The sequence below is a fragment of the Moschus berezovskii genome, chromosome 6 (assembly GCF_049115385.1).
Source record: "Moschus berezovskii isolate FMDL1 chromosome 6, NW_MosBer_1.0, whole genome shotgun sequence".
NCBI lineage: Eukaryota > Metazoa > Chordata > Mammalia > Artiodactyla > Moschidae > Moschus > Moschus berezovskii.
This window is the reverse complement of record NC_142465.1, coordinates 83,121,040-83,136,409: the sequence shown is the minus strand read 5'-3', so window position 1 is coordinate 83,136,409 and position 15,370 is coordinate 83,121,040. Positions and strand designations below refer to the sequence as shown.

At 37.6% G+C, this 15,370-nt stretch overlaps 1 protein-coding gene across 3 annotated transcripts in view; it reads right to left on the bottom strand.

Annotated features, from left to right (window-relative positions):
• DENND5B (DENN domain containing 5B) overlaps positions 1-15,370 on the bottom strand; it is a 223,562-nt gene that overhangs the window by 66,972 nt on the left and 141,220 nt on the right. For 2 of the 3 annotated variants that reach the window (XM_088837247.1, XM_088837248.1), the window contains 3 exons: positions 11,005-11,541; positions 7,969-8,200; positions 3,640-3,790 (listed from right to left, as the gene is read on the bottom strand). In XM_088837247.1, the coding sequence (XP_088693373.1) occupies positions 3,640-3,790; positions 7,969-8,200; positions 11,005-11,541 (920 nt within the window). Of the gene's footprint in view, positions 1-3,639; positions 3,791-5,689; positions 5,774-7,968; positions 8,201-11,004; positions 11,542-15,370 lie in introns of all 3 variants that reach the window. The other variant, XM_088837249.1, reaches the window with a different exon arrangement.

Genomic DNA, 15,370 nt, shown 5'->3' with positions numbered 1-15,370 from the left:
CACTGGCTTTGTTTGTAGTGATGCTTTCTAAGGCCCACATGACTAGCACTGCAGGATGTCCGGCTCTAGGTGAGTGATCGCACTATCATGATTAACTGGGTTCTGAAGATCTTTTTTGTATAGTTCTTCTGTGTATTCTTGCCACCTCTTCTTAATATCTTCTGCTTCTGTTAGATCAATACCATCTGTCCTTTACTGTGCCAATCTTTGCATGAAATGTTCCCTTGGTATCTCTAATTTTCTTGACGAGATCTCTCGTCTTTCTCATTCTATTGTTTTCCTCTATTTCTTTGCACTGATAAGTGAGGAAGGCTTTCTTCTCTCTCCTTACTATTCTTTGGAACTGTGCATTCAAATGGGTATCTCTCTCCTTTTCTCCTTTGCTTTTCACTTCTCTTCTTTGCATAGCTATCTGTAAGGCCTCTTCAGACAACCATTTTGCTTTTTTACATTTCTTTTTCTTGGTGATGGTCTTGATTCCTGTCTCCTGTACAATGTCACAAACCTCCATCCATAGTTCTTCAGGCACTCTGTCTATCAGATCTAATCCTTTGAATCTAGTTGTCACTTCTACTGTATAATTGTAAGGGATTTAATTTAGGTCATACCTGAATGATCTAGTGGGTTTCTCTACTTTCATCAATTTAAGTCTGAATTTGGCAATAAGGAGTTCATGATCTGAGCCACAGTCAGCTCCCGGTCTTGTTTTTGCTGACCATATAGAGCTTCTCCATCTTGGCTGCAAAGAATATAATCAATCTGATTTTGGTATTAACCATCTGGTGATATACATGTGTAGAGTCTTCTCTTGTGTTGTTGGAAGAGGGTGTTTGCTATGACCCGTGACTTCTCTTGGCAAAAGTCTGTAGCCTTTGCTCTGCTTCATTCCGTACTCCAAGGTCAAATTTGCCTGTTACTCCAGGTGTTTCTTGACTTCCTACTTTTGCATTCCAGTTCCCTATAATGAAAAGGACATCTTTTTTGGGTTTTAGTTCTAAAAGGTCTCGTAGGTCTTCACAGAACCATTCAACTTCAGCTTCTTCAGCATTACTGACTGGGGGAAAGACTTGGATTACTGTGATATTGAATGGTTTGCCTTGGAAACGAACAGAGATCATTCTGTTGTTTCTGAGATTGCATCCAAGTACTGCATTTCAGACTCTTTTGTTGACTATGATGGCTACTCCATTTCTTCTAAGCGATTCTTGTCCACAGTAGTATATGTAACTGTCATCTGAGTTAAATTCACCCATTTCAGTCCATTTTATTTCGCTGATTCCTAAAATGTTGATGTTTACTCTTGTCCTCTCCTGTTTAACCACTTGCAATTTGCCTTGAATCGTGGACCTAACATTCCAGGTTCCTATGCAATACTGCTCTTGATAGCATTGGACTTTGCTTCTATCACCGGTCACATCCACAACTGGGTGTTGTTTTTGCTTTGGTGTGGCGCTGGAATGGCTGTGAGGAGGTACCCCACGTCTAAGGTTAGAGAAGACCCAACAAGACAGTACGTGCTGGAATGGTGGTTGCGTGGTGCTGGAGTCACTGTGAGGAGATACCCCACATCCAAGGGCAAAGGATAAGCCCCAGCAAGATGGTAGGAGGGGCAAATTTGCATTTAGAATCAAACCCCATTCCCTCCAGAGACGCTCAGCGGGCTCAAACTGTGTGCACATCAGGACCCAGAGCCCCACAGAGACCGAGACAGAACTGTCTGAGTGTCTCCTGGGGAGGTCCGGGTCAGCAGTGGACAGCCACAGGGGCAGGGCCTCTGGGTGCAGCAGACCTGGGTAAAGCATAAGCCCTCTTGGAGGAGGTCGCCATTAACCCTAACAGAGCTGCCAGAACTTACACAGGACTGGGAAACAGACTTTTGCACGGCACAAACAGAACCTTGTGTGCAGCAGGACCCAGGAAAAAGGAGCAGTGACCCCACAAGAGACTGACCCAGACTTGCCTGGGAGTTTCCAGGACTCTCCGGCAGAGGCATGGGTCAGTGGTGGCCTGCTGCAGGGCTGGGAGTACTGAGTGTAGCAGTACATGCATCGGTTCTTTTGAAGGAGGCCACCATTATCTTCATTACCTCTATCACAGTTTGGCCCCAAGTAAATAGCAGGGAGGGAACACAGCTCCGCCCATCAACAGAAAATTGGATCAAAGATTTACTGAGCATGGCCCCGCCCATCAGAACAAGACCCAGTTTCCCCCTCAGTCAGTCTCTCCCATCAGGAAGCTTCCATAACCCTCTTATCCTTCTCCATCAGAGGGCAGACAGAGTGAAAATCACAATCTCAGAAAACTAACTAATCTGATCACATGGACCACAGCCTTGACTAACTCAATGAAACTATAAGCCATGCTGTATAGGGCCATCCAAGACGGATGCGTCATGGTGGAGAGATCTGACAAAACGCGGTCCACTGGAGAAGGGAATGGCAAACCTCTTCAATATTCTTGCCTTGAGAACTCCATGAACCATATGAAAATGGGCTACAGTCTGCACGGTTGCAAAGAGTGGGACAGGACTGAGTATACATACAGGCATTCATCTAAAATCAAGTATTCCCTTAAACCCAAATAAGTGTTTTCGATTCTAACCATATTAAAATATTTTCTGAATGGGATCATCTACCATAAAGAATGATAGGATTTATTTTAATGTTTGGTTGTTTTGTAATTTCTGCATCTGATACCTAAAAGTACAAAATGGTGACGTGGGTTGAATTGTGTCTCCCTAAAATAAATGGGGGCGGGAGGAGAAGGGGACGACAGAGAATGAGATGGCTGGATGGCATCACCGACTCAATGGACATGAGTTTGAGTGAACTCCAGGAGTTGGCGATGGACAGGGAGGCCTGGCGTGCTGTGATTCATGGGGTCACAAAGAGTCGGACATGACTGAGTGACTGAACTGAACTGAACTGAAAATAAATGCTGAAATCTTAATTCCAACACCTGTGAATTTGATCTTATTTGGAAATAGGTCTTTGCAGATGTTAAGATGAGGCCATTAGGATGGGCCCTAATCCAACATGACTGGTGTCCTTATAAGAAGAGAGACATTTGAACATAGACATAGAGGGACAGTAGCCATGTAAAGTAGAGGCAGAGACTGATTTATGTTACTATAAGCCAAATACTGCCTGGGGCCACCAGAAGTTGGAAAACACAAGAATGGATCCTCTTCTACAGGCCTTGGAAGGAGCATGGCACTACCAACATTTTGATTTTGGACTTACAGCTTCCAGAACTATGAAAGAATAAATTTGTCATTTTAAGCTACCAAGTTTGTAGTCCTTTGTTACAGCAATCCTAGGAAACGAATACAGACAGTGAAAGCATAACTTTTCTAATTCCATTAGACCATTATATTTAAACAGTCATTTAAAACTAAACTATTCCTAAGCACACATTACTTCAACAAGAAAAAAATCTCTACTTTTGCATTTTCTTACACGATGGAATTAAAAGTCAAATACTCATTGTCAATTCATATTTCAAGCGGATTAATTTGGTTTTTGAAAAAGTAATGATTGATACAATCTTTAATAGTTAAACAGTCCCCATAAGAGGTGCAGAGCACTGTGCCCTTCATTCACTCCTTCAATCAACGACTCAAATGAAGAACATGCTTACTTGTTATTAGTTGGTCCTGTTGCCAAGACATCGGACTGTAACTTTGGAAAAAATCCTTGTTCATATTTGCCTTGACCAATTTTCATATCAAGTAGATGTGGGTGGATTGCAGTGTGATCCATTTTCATCAGTCGCTGCTCAATTGACTGGGCTATAAATTACATTTATAACATGTTAGAAACATTTCATTGGCTAAACCTTAAAAGATAATGCTTCCTCTACTCATGCAGTGACAAGAAACTCAATCTTTGTGATAGTCTGAAATAGATTTTTACAAAAGCTCTTCAGAAATCAGTATAATGTAAGTATAAAAGGTTAGTTTTAAATAAATACTAGATAATGAATTTTAATATTATTTTCTGCATGTGGCAAAAGCAGGGCAGTGGGATTAAAAAACACTCTATAATTTAGTACTGAAACAGTTTCCCGTGAGTGGGAAATTCATATTCTTAATGAAAATATGGTTCTAAGAAGAACATTAAAGAAAATGATGGCAAATAAAATATCTTCCTTGAGCTGAAAGAAAAATTACGGAAGGTAAAAGCAAGCACTATAGCTCTATGTTACTTTATTTCTTTGTGCAAAGATCCATTAAATATTCATGCTTTTCCACTTGTAAAAAACAAGGAACTGTGTAAAGTTTATTACCTTCACTTTTAGCAACAGTCACATTCTCATTAGGAGTTATTTAAAAGTGTTCATTAGATCAAAATGGGTAATGCAGAGAAAAATAAAATAAGCAGGCATTTAGAAAATGTCCAGAGAATAAAAAACTGCCATTTGAAGAATAACATAGGCCAGAGTTAAAAAACAGAAATTACTCAATATTTCTATTTTAAAACCACTGAAAGTTGGGAGATGTTTCAAAGGCTCAGGGAAGAAACAGTGAACTATCTCTGGTTAAAAAAAAATCTGATCTTAAATGTCTTTATCAATTTAATTTATAAGAGAAAACATCATACTTGTAAACCAAGGTTAGGTCTCCCATCCCTTGCCTAGAGATTATTGCTAGGGGGGCCAAGCAGTAACTGTGTTTGTGTGATAAACAGAACACATTGTGGGCACTGCCAATCTTGGGATCTGAGAGAAGTAAAAAGGTATTTTCTTAAAAACATTTCATAGAATCAGTTTATTCTGCCCCATTCAATACCATCAGATTGAGTATTGTTGGTTCTTCTCCATATATATTCTAAAGAAAATCTTTTGGGGTGGGACGAGGTCTGTGAATGACACATTTCACTCTAGTCAAAAGAACCTACTTAAGATCATCTTATATGAGATTGATGCCTCTCAGCCAGTGTTTGTGTTTGCAGAATTAAAAGATGTGTACAGAAGGCATTATTACACTAAACTTCGAAGTGTGAGACATCTACTTTAAGCTTTCCTAATTTTTCTTTATAGCTTTTATGAATTTATCCAAAACTTTTTAAAATTTCATTTTAATGTGTAATGTGTAACTTCTCTCAAAATATAGTCCATATGTTCTAGACTGGGCAAAAGGGTGTCATGCTTTAATGTAGTGATATTTAATTTTCAATGATGCCCTCTGACTTTCCACAATAGTATATATATTCTTAATGCTTCTTAATATTTATAAAACACAATTAGGTTTAGGCAAATAATGTTTAGATTCATGGTGTGGAATTCTCTGAAGTCCCTGCCAATTTTATGTTCCATGAACTACTACAAAATTCCACCTCTGCCAAAAAGTGCTTCTACCCTCACAAAAGGGAAAAAAGTAGCATCAGTTTTTCTGTTGGATTTAAAATGATAGAAAAACCCATCTGATATTGAGTTATTCTCCTTTAGTTAGGAAACTCTGTAGAAACAAAAATCACGATTCACAATTAATTATCTGGGTTTATAAGATTGCCACAGGGAGCACAATGCAATGTTACATTTCAGTGATTATACCATCAGTGAATACTGAACATTCAGAAATTATTAAATGCCTGCTTTAAGAGGTCATAGGCCTGTTGTTAGACTTTCAACGGTTTGTGCCAAAACTCATTTTCCGTGATCGGTAAGGAATAAGAAAACTCTGTGTTACTAGCGACTTGTCTTTCTGCAAAGAAATCATGAGGTTCTGGTGCCACAATATCAGCAGCAGATAGCCTCTGCCTAAAGCGTTCACCTGCAAATCAAAATTCTTTTTAGTTAGAGGCAAAACAGAAACAAAAGCAAAACAACAAAGGACCAAAAAAAAAAAAAAGATACACAATAAAATTCAATGTCAACAACAAAATCCCAATCGCTACAGCTTCTGTTGGGGCTGGGATGGGGGTGAGGGTGAGGTAAGTCTTTTAAACAATAAAAGTCTATTATCTTTTACCTGATAAAAGAAATAACTGCACCATTCATGAGAGATAGACATAGTCACAGTCAACTGCCTCCCTTTAAAGAAAGTCTTTGATAAATTAAGTTCCTGGGAGACTATTCCTAAACTTAGTTTAATCTCTTTCAAATATGGTAAATCTATAATGGTACATTTCTAAGAGTATTACATAATTTTTGTGATGACAGTATGAGTACCAAACTCTGAGAGGCCAATAATCTATTTTAATTGAAAAGTTTTTCTAGAAGCATACAAATTAAGCAATCAGTACTTAGCTTCATTTTAAAAATTCTGTCAGGAAGGGAGGAATAATATTTGCTCAACAAGGTGTTATACTATTTACATGGCTACTAAAAAAATAAAGCCATACTACTCTCTGAACAGGAATAGACAATTTTGATCACTCTGTTCCCCCAACTTTCAGAAACACAGAGGCAACTGTCACTTCCTAAAGGACTCCAAGGATCTACCCTCATAAGTGGGATATAACAGAATGATGTTTCCTCAAGTCATCTGACACCTCTGAAGGCTACACAAGAGACATCATTTATATACTTCTTTCCTTAAAACATGCTATAGTTATAGCATCACCACACTCTTGTAACTCTGCTCTACCTCAAATGAAGTGAGAAAGGCAAGCAACAGAGGCAGAGCAAAGAAAATCCACAATTGCTGCTTTTTGCTCAAAAAAAAAAAAAAGAAGGTTGCTTTCAAAGAGCTTCTACACTTGAAGGGGAAGAAATAAAAGGAAGGGACACTCAAGTGATAAAGGTCAGTTTACTGGCTGAGAAATAAACTAAGAAAGAGTTAGGAACCGGGTATAAAAGTATAAAACTATGTGGACTGGTACATTTTACGTTTATTTATTGAAAGAACAGCTTAATGTGTTAAGACTCCAGGTGCCAGAATCAGTCAAACTCTGGTTCAAATTAGGGTTCCACCAACCACTAGCTATGCAATCACAAGCAAGTGACTTCACCTCTCAGTTTTCTCAACTGTAAGATGAAGGCAGCAATAAAACAGACAATAAAATGTGTCTATGCTGCTGCTGCTGCTGCTAAGTCACTTCAGTCGTGTCCGACTCTGTGTAACCCCATAGACGGAAGCCCACCAGGCTCCCCCATCCCTGGGATTCTCCAGGCAAGAACACTGGAGTGGGTTGCCATTTCCTTCTCCAATGTGTGAAAGTGAAAAGTGAAAGTGAAGTCGCTCAGTCGTGTCCGACCCCTAGCGACCCCACGGACTGCAGCCCACCAGGCTCCTCCATCCATGGGATTCCCCAGGCAATAGTACTGGAGTGGCCTATACCTCCTCATTATTATGATAAAATGCAAAAATGTACATAAAACAGCAAAAGTATGTACCAGTAAACACTATTAATATGATTATTTATTTAACTGACTACAGTATTACACTGCCAGACAAGATTGACCAAGACTGATAATTCTCTGAGAGAAAAACCAAGATCAGGGTTGGGAAGCTCTCATTTGAATACGAGAGTCTAGAGGTTTAATTTCAATAGATGAAGCTATTTTAATTAATGGTACCACTAAAGTAAATCGTTTTAATTATGTAAATTAGGTAGCAACTCAAATTTACTATGTTAAAATTAATACTTATTTTCCTTGGATGAAGAGAGAAAAGGTAAAAAGCAAAAAAAGCAAAATAAGCAGCAAAACAAAAATTAATATTTTTTTAATTAAGGTAATAAAGAGAATAAGACAGAAATTACAGCAACCTAATAGTTCTAATCCATTCAGTTTGTTACTGTTTTTCGTCTTCTGAGGGAAGAGGAATGTCAAGTGGGAATAGGACAGACATTAGCTCACAAAACAGAACGAAACAAAACTACAGAAAGCATCTCTTGATATAGCACAAGGATTAACGAGGAAGTTTAAAACTGAAAATTAATTTTGTGGTTTATAAGGGCAACAATGTGTAAAAAGAAATGATCATGGATTTTAAGTTAGTTTTTAAAGGCATGACAAATGTACCTGCTTCTTTTAAAGTGCTGCATTTCTGATAAATAGATGTCCTCAAGGTGGGTGCCCTTACATTATACAGTCTTATCTTCTCAATCCGAGAGTCAAAGACTCGAAGCAAAGGATCTTTCTCCTCCCATTGAGACATAATTTTGTTATCAATAAAGGTGGCAAACATCTGTGTTTCAATGAAGCGTGAAAGAAATGGCAGGTACGGCTCTGGTTGGTCAGACAGGAAGGAAGCCTATAATGAGACAATCAGGCAATTAATAGTGCAAAGAGATCATCTCAATACTACATGATAAACCCCAAAATTATCTGTTGCTAAGGTCATTCCTTTCTAATCTTATAACATGCAAAACTAATGCATGAGATTCAAAAATCCTTAAAAATCCACTTTTCCCCCCTATCTTCTAAATTCATAGAATTTAGGTCACTTAAGTCATTAGTTCTGCTCCTACCTTTCAAAACTGATTTACATTCTGGTCCTCATGACCATCATGCAGAAAAGAGCATTGGTAATGAAAGATGGTGGATCAGTCGCTACAGGAACGTCAATTATTCTCTTCACTTGCCATTAAATTTGACACCTTTTCCCCAGTGAGCTGTAATATTTTCTACTCTCTATTCCTAGACTATGCCAAATACCTCCAAGTCATACGGCAGCCAGGTGATTAACGGATACAATAATAGCATTAATATATACATAAGCAATACTCTTAAAAAAAGAAACCCCAACAATATGGAATTTGTGCTTATAAGTAAAATCATCTGTTCTTCAAGTAGATGTTTTCCTAGGTGCCCAGTTAGAAACTGATGGATGAGTACTAATTCAAGATCAAACTCCATCCAGACCTCTGCTGACAGAATAGTCTGGGCCTTAATCACTAAAAAAAGCACTGCCTGGAAAACCATCCAAAGCAAGCCAAGCCTGTGGAAAACATGTATAACCAGCCACATGTTCCTGTTACCAGTTTGTCTGCTTGCATGGAATGGCTTAGGAAATTGTAATCAGCTTCTAATTCAAAGGGTTCATTTCTTTCCTTTGGCTCTTCAGGTCCATGCATGTAGAGGAATTCTAGTCACAACTTGGCACTAGCTAAAATTTGGAAGTGTACTACGATTTCAGCTACTGGGATGCCTCTGCTTTTCATTCTTTTGATTGGGTGCAATGTGGCAAAAGCCAGAAGGGGAAAGGTGGAAGTATACGTTCTGACTTATGGTTATTCTCCTTAATACTCATAGCCTCCTCCCAGCATATTTATTTAGGAAACAAATTCTGATATTTAGGATGTCTTTGAAAAACTTCCTTAGAGAAATCCACTTATTCAATTTAAGTGCCTTCATAGCTTAGATGTAGTCACACAAATCCAAATAGCCAAAGAATGGTTCATAGCAGTCTCCAGAAGTCAGCTCACCTTTTAAAAAGGTATTTTAGAGATAAATATCGACTTTACTTTTCATAGAGGAAACAGTCATTTTTCCTAAATGGACCAAATGTCTGGCTTTTTGATATTCAGATCCTTGTGGGCTACATCACTTTAAGTCAGCCAAGACTTGGCTTTCAGGACTAGTATGTGATAGTTCTGTAAATTTTCCTAGTGAAAAATGAAATGATTACAAGCCTTCTGGAATCCAACATGAAACTTTCATTTCTCTAGGGGTTATATAAAAAGAATTCCATTTATAGTTTGAAGCTACATAAAGATTAAGAGGAAGAATGTACCAGTGCTTGATTTAGATAAGAATTAGAATTGCTCCACGGATAAATCATGAGTATACACAGATTAGTTCCAAACTGGCTAGGAAAAAATGTGCAGAAATGGTTAAGCTTAATGAGAAAGGAACCTAACAGCAGGAATACATTTGGATAGGTGAAGGCCTCTTAATTTATTAAAGAAGTTTTCTCTAACATAAAGTGCATCAGAACTTAACTGTTAAATGTGGTTTATATAACTATCTAAAAAAATACCTGATGAAATCAGAAAAAAATCTTTTATACTACCCACCTTTACATAAATTTTTTGTTAATACTTATTTGGCAGATGCTCCAAGATTATAGATTAGCCTCTTGGAACATATTAGCTTCTCTGAGAGCTCTTCCATGACACAAAGATACCATTTAGCAAAAAGCCATAATTTATTCTAATTGCAACATCATGCCTTGGCAACTATAAAGGCAAGGGACTGAACTACACCCTAGTGACCTGAAAGAGTTAATGTACACCCCTAAGTGTTTTTGTTCTGGGCAAGTGGGGTGGTGCTGGAGGTGGGGGAAGAAATTTGGTGAATATGTCCAGAAAAACTGGCAGAAGAACATGGTAGACCTTAGAAAGAAGCTTCAACTTCAGTAGGACAATCAAAAGCTAGTATCACTTTCTGTCTTCCTTTTCTGATACTTAGGAACATAGTCTAACAGTCATAAAACCTCTTTTTTCTCATAAAACCTCATTTTTTGTCTTTTGATGCTGAGATAAACATTTACCTTCTGAAAGTAAACTGTTACCTTTATATGGGCAAGTTGTGACTTCACTGTGGGATGAAGACAAAAATCTAAGGATTTATTAGAAAGGAATAAGCTTCATTTAACTAGACTTGATCCTAAAATATGAGTAAATAAAACTTACAAGGTGAGGTAGTGTTAACAGATTTGAAAAATGAATGAAATTTAAGAGTTTCTATTTCAAGTATCTTCAAAGTATAGAGAATTTAAAAATGAGGTTAAAGGCAATTTAATACATGACTCAGTGAGCAGCTTAATGAGCTAGTTCATTTACTTTCCTGTGAAATTATTTTATCTATTATAAAATATTGGTTAAAAAAGTTCTTAAGGGGAAGGGTATGAGTTTGAGTGAACTCCGGGATTTGGTGATGGACAGGGAGGCCTGGCGTGCTGTGATTCATGGGGTCGCGGAGAGTCGGACACGACTGAGCGACTGAACTGAAGGGGAAGGGTGGGGGGAAAATCTGTATTTAAAAAAAGTTAACAAAATCAATAACATATAGCCTATTAAGAATCACAAAAAGCGAAACTCTGGTTCTTTTTACTTTATCAAAGTTTTGCATCTGTTCCCGGTTGGTCAGCCAGGATTCCAGGTCCTGGGCAGTCTGAATCACAAATGCTTCATAATCTGCAAACATCTGTGTAAAGCGGTTGGCAAAGACCTCTCGGAGCTGGACATTGAGCTGGTAGTCCTTTAATTCTGCGTCTTCACACTGCAGTTTTAAGTCTTTTTCTTTTTCATTCAGAGAGGCAGAAAGGTCCATTTTTTCCACAGTCACACCAGTCCGCTTGGCCAGAGCCTGGAGACGAGCTATGGTTTCGTTGCCCTTCAGTAACTCATACATGCTGATGCTATTTGTAGAGATGTTGCCATTCTTCTTGTCATTGACCAAGTCTTTCAGAACCAGATTCTTGAGCTTGGTGGTACTCTCACTGCAATGTAGACTGCCCTCAGGAGGGATCCCAAACTGAAGAAGAACTTCAGAGAGTTCCTGGATAAAATCCACTTTATTGGGGAACTGTGGAAATTCTTCAGGCAACTCAATAAAATGGTTGTCAATATCTACAAAACACAAATTAGCCTGAAAGAGAAAAAAGAAATACAAAGGTTTTAAAGTAAAGGAATATTATGTTCTAAAATATTCTTGCCAGCTATTAACAAAACCACAGGTTTCCACAGACTTTTATGCTAACCCTCTCAGAGTTAAGAATTTTTTATTGTTTAAAAATAAATCTCTGCTGCCAGCATTTTCCCCTATGCAAAGGAATATATATCTTTAACATATATATAGATCATTTCCCCCAGATCTCATCAGCTTATTATAACTGATGAGTATATGACTCTGCAATATATGGCATCCAGTAAGTACTCCTTAAACAGTAAGAGTGCACAGATTCATAGTACCTTACAAATAGAAGGCACAGGGTAAAATGCTCACTGAGCTTGAACTTTCTATGCCATTCCACTGCTCTAACACCATTTATAATTTAGAATTAATAACTGCTAAAACTTAGCAGCTATAGTACTCCAAAATGGAAAGAAACTGGCAAAGAGCATTACAGTTCACAGAAAATCCACAAATTTTCACTTTATCCAAAATAAGCTTCCACCTCTTATACTACAAGACCATTTCAGAAGCCAGGACAAAGAGCAGGAGGCCTAGAGAAGGGTGGGGTTAGTGCCTAGAGAAAGGTAAGTGACCCTTGAGTAATTCAGACTTGACTTGAATATTTTTGAGTCAAGGAAAAGAAGAGGTGAAAATAAGAGAAAATGGCTTTTTTTTTTGAGTTTGCTTACACTCAAGATTTTGAATTAAAAGACTTTTAAATATCTTTCAAGTAGATAAAGAAAAGTCAAGGGGCTAAGTACCTGCATAAAATTTGGATTATATCCCTCAGGTACCTGATGACAATATATGCAAAAGCTGCATTTTAACTTTATTGTTCATACCCTCTTAGTAAGAACAACATTGTCAGAGTAAAGGAAAACTGGGCTCCTAAATTGGGGGGGAGGAGGAGGGCAAGGTAGCCCATCACATAAAACTGATCCTGACTGCATTAGTATGCATAAGGTGAAGTCAGTAAACAGAATAAGAAGTCTCACCTCATACTTCCCTCTACCTGCCCCCCAACAATGCCCCCAAGGTCAACAAAGACAGAATTCACACTGTCCTCTGATCTTGAATGCTAACATCCTTCTTAGCTAAGTCGGTTAAGAATCTGCCTGCAATGCAGGAGACCCAGGTTCAATCCCTGGGTTGGGAAGATCCTCTGGATAAGGAAATGGCAACCCACTCCAGTATCCTTGCCTGGACAATCCCATGGACAGAGGAGCCTGGCAGGTTACAGTCCATGGGGTCGCAAGAGTCGGACACAGCTTAGCAACTAAACCACCACCAAACCAAGATGAAAAAAGGAGAGCAAACAATTGGGTCTCTGTTATTCTCTCTTGATCCCTGTTCTTCGTGTTAGATACTGATAAGAAGTACAGCAGAGTTCCACATTAAGATCAATAAAAGCTCAAGATTTTCTACTATCCAAAACCAGAGAATCAACAGTGACTCTTTAAGCCTAAGATAACCTTTGAATCCAACCTTTTAATTCTGTAGATGAAGAAACTGAGGCCCAAGAACGTACATGATTTCCTGACACCTGTTCCAGATATGCATCTTCAAACAGCCTGGTGGCTTAAGGGATTCTTTTCTTTTCCATTATGCTTCATTTCCAATGTTAACAGTTTTCTCAAAATAAAGTAAGAGCTGAAGTCATATCTTACTGAAGACAGTAGTGCTACTTACAGCTTTATTTAAATCCACATCTTTATATATGTTTCTACAGTCTCTAGAAAGTAGGATGTATTGTAAGGCATAAAGGGAGAAACTAGGTCACCATAATTCAAACGGATGATTCAATATCTTTAAAAATGGAAGAAAAAAATTCACTAACTTGCTAATCTAAATGTTAACCTGCAACCTCTCACCACTTAGATTTTGTACTGTCTTCATCATTAACGCCTTCCTGCTATCCTTTTCTATCCCTCTCCTTCCCCCATAAAAAGAGAAAAATGATACATTTGGGGAAATTTCAAAGCTTGTCATGCTCACGTAATCACTACTGAGCCAAAAATGTACGGCAAGGTGGGTGTTCCTGCACTGCAGTTACTGGCTTCTCTCCATATTCCTGCGATTCTCTCTCACCCTCCTACGCAGGCTTGCGAGGGCCCAAATTGGGGTTTTATTACAAAGAAGAGATAGGGAGTGTAAACTTGTCTTATAAAAATTTACTGAAGACAAACCAAAAAGCCCTTTCTCTACAACAGAAAAGAACTGCATATAATAGGGTATTTTTGTAAGTCAGTTTCTCATTTTTAATACCATTAAATCTAAAAAAAAATTTAAAAACTCAAGAATGAAAAATATACTCAACATCTCAATCCAGTGTTGTTTTAGGACTAAATACTTCTGTAACTTTACTAATCAACCTGCCAGATATGTAATTACTACCAATTAAAAACAACAAACATTCCCTCAAAAGTAAGGGGACAAAGGATTGAAGGTTAATGATCTGTTTTCCCAGGAAGCCTGTCCCAATGCTAAAGGCATTTTGATTTCCTTTGTATACATTCTTCGGTCTTTCATTCCTCTTACTTATTTTTTTTTAGCCTTTGCTATTGATATTTGTAAATGTCTTATTATGGAAAACAGAACATCTCTTAAAGGTGACTTTTTTCCTCTAGATGTCTCCCAGGATATCACACACTAGTAGTGAATGAGACAACTGTTTGCTGAATGAATGAATAAGACTCAAGGAGATGGTCACTTTATGGAACCTTAAAAATGGAGGTGAGAGGAGAAAGTATACAGAAACGTGAGGCCTGGGCAGCTCTCTCTATCTTTGGTAAGAGTTCGGCTTTCTCAATGGCTGAAGTTAAGCTGGCATAAGTGTATGTCAGAGAGGAAAATTTAACAGTTTCATAGAATTTTAGGGCAAGATATGACAACAAGAAAGTAGCAAAAGCAAGATATTAACAAAAAGAAAATAGCAAAAGCAATGCTATTTCAGTTTTTCTCTTTCTTTTTGTCTACCATTCATTGTAAAGATGGTAGAAAGTGAGGTACCAGTCTATACAACTAATTCTCAGTGCTACATCCTTGCACCATCCCTTTCCCGCACCCCACCAAAAACAATGTAAGATACAACTACCTGTGTCTATCATTTTGGAATCATGGGGCTAGTGAGTGTGTAGTTAATTATAAGCCTATGTAGTTACATTAGTTAGCTAACAGCTAAAGTCATATCTTCTTAAAATAATCATTTTGTAAACTTACTTTCAAAACTATTCTAAGAAACCCTCTCACTATTTCTAGCTATTATTTTATTTTGCAGTTTTTAGGGAAAGGGGAATATTACTAGCCACTCTTAAAAAATGATTATTTTTATAACCACTTCCTCCTCCAAATTATATGTGTGGATTATTTAATCTCATTGTAAAACAATAGCAGAGCGAAGTGATATGCCATTAGCCTTTTCTTCTAAGTCAGTAATGCATACATGTATACTTTCTATACAGAAGCACTACTATTTTCACAGCTGATTCAGGTTATTTTATATTATTCTACTCTATGAATAGATAAGTATGTATACTTATTAAAGCACTGATTTAGTAAATGAAAAATCAGAAAATCACAGATATTACTGTAAGAGCTTTCAGAGTATTTAAGTATGTTCATTCTTAGAGTCAGAGGATACATATAGACACATACACATAGAGGATACACATAGACACAAAGAAACAGAAATATTTCCTAATAACAAATACATCAAGCTGGCATTTAAAATTCTCTAAAAGTAAATAAATAAATAAAAATTTCTCAACAATTATTACTCATGCAAAAATGGAAATGCAATATT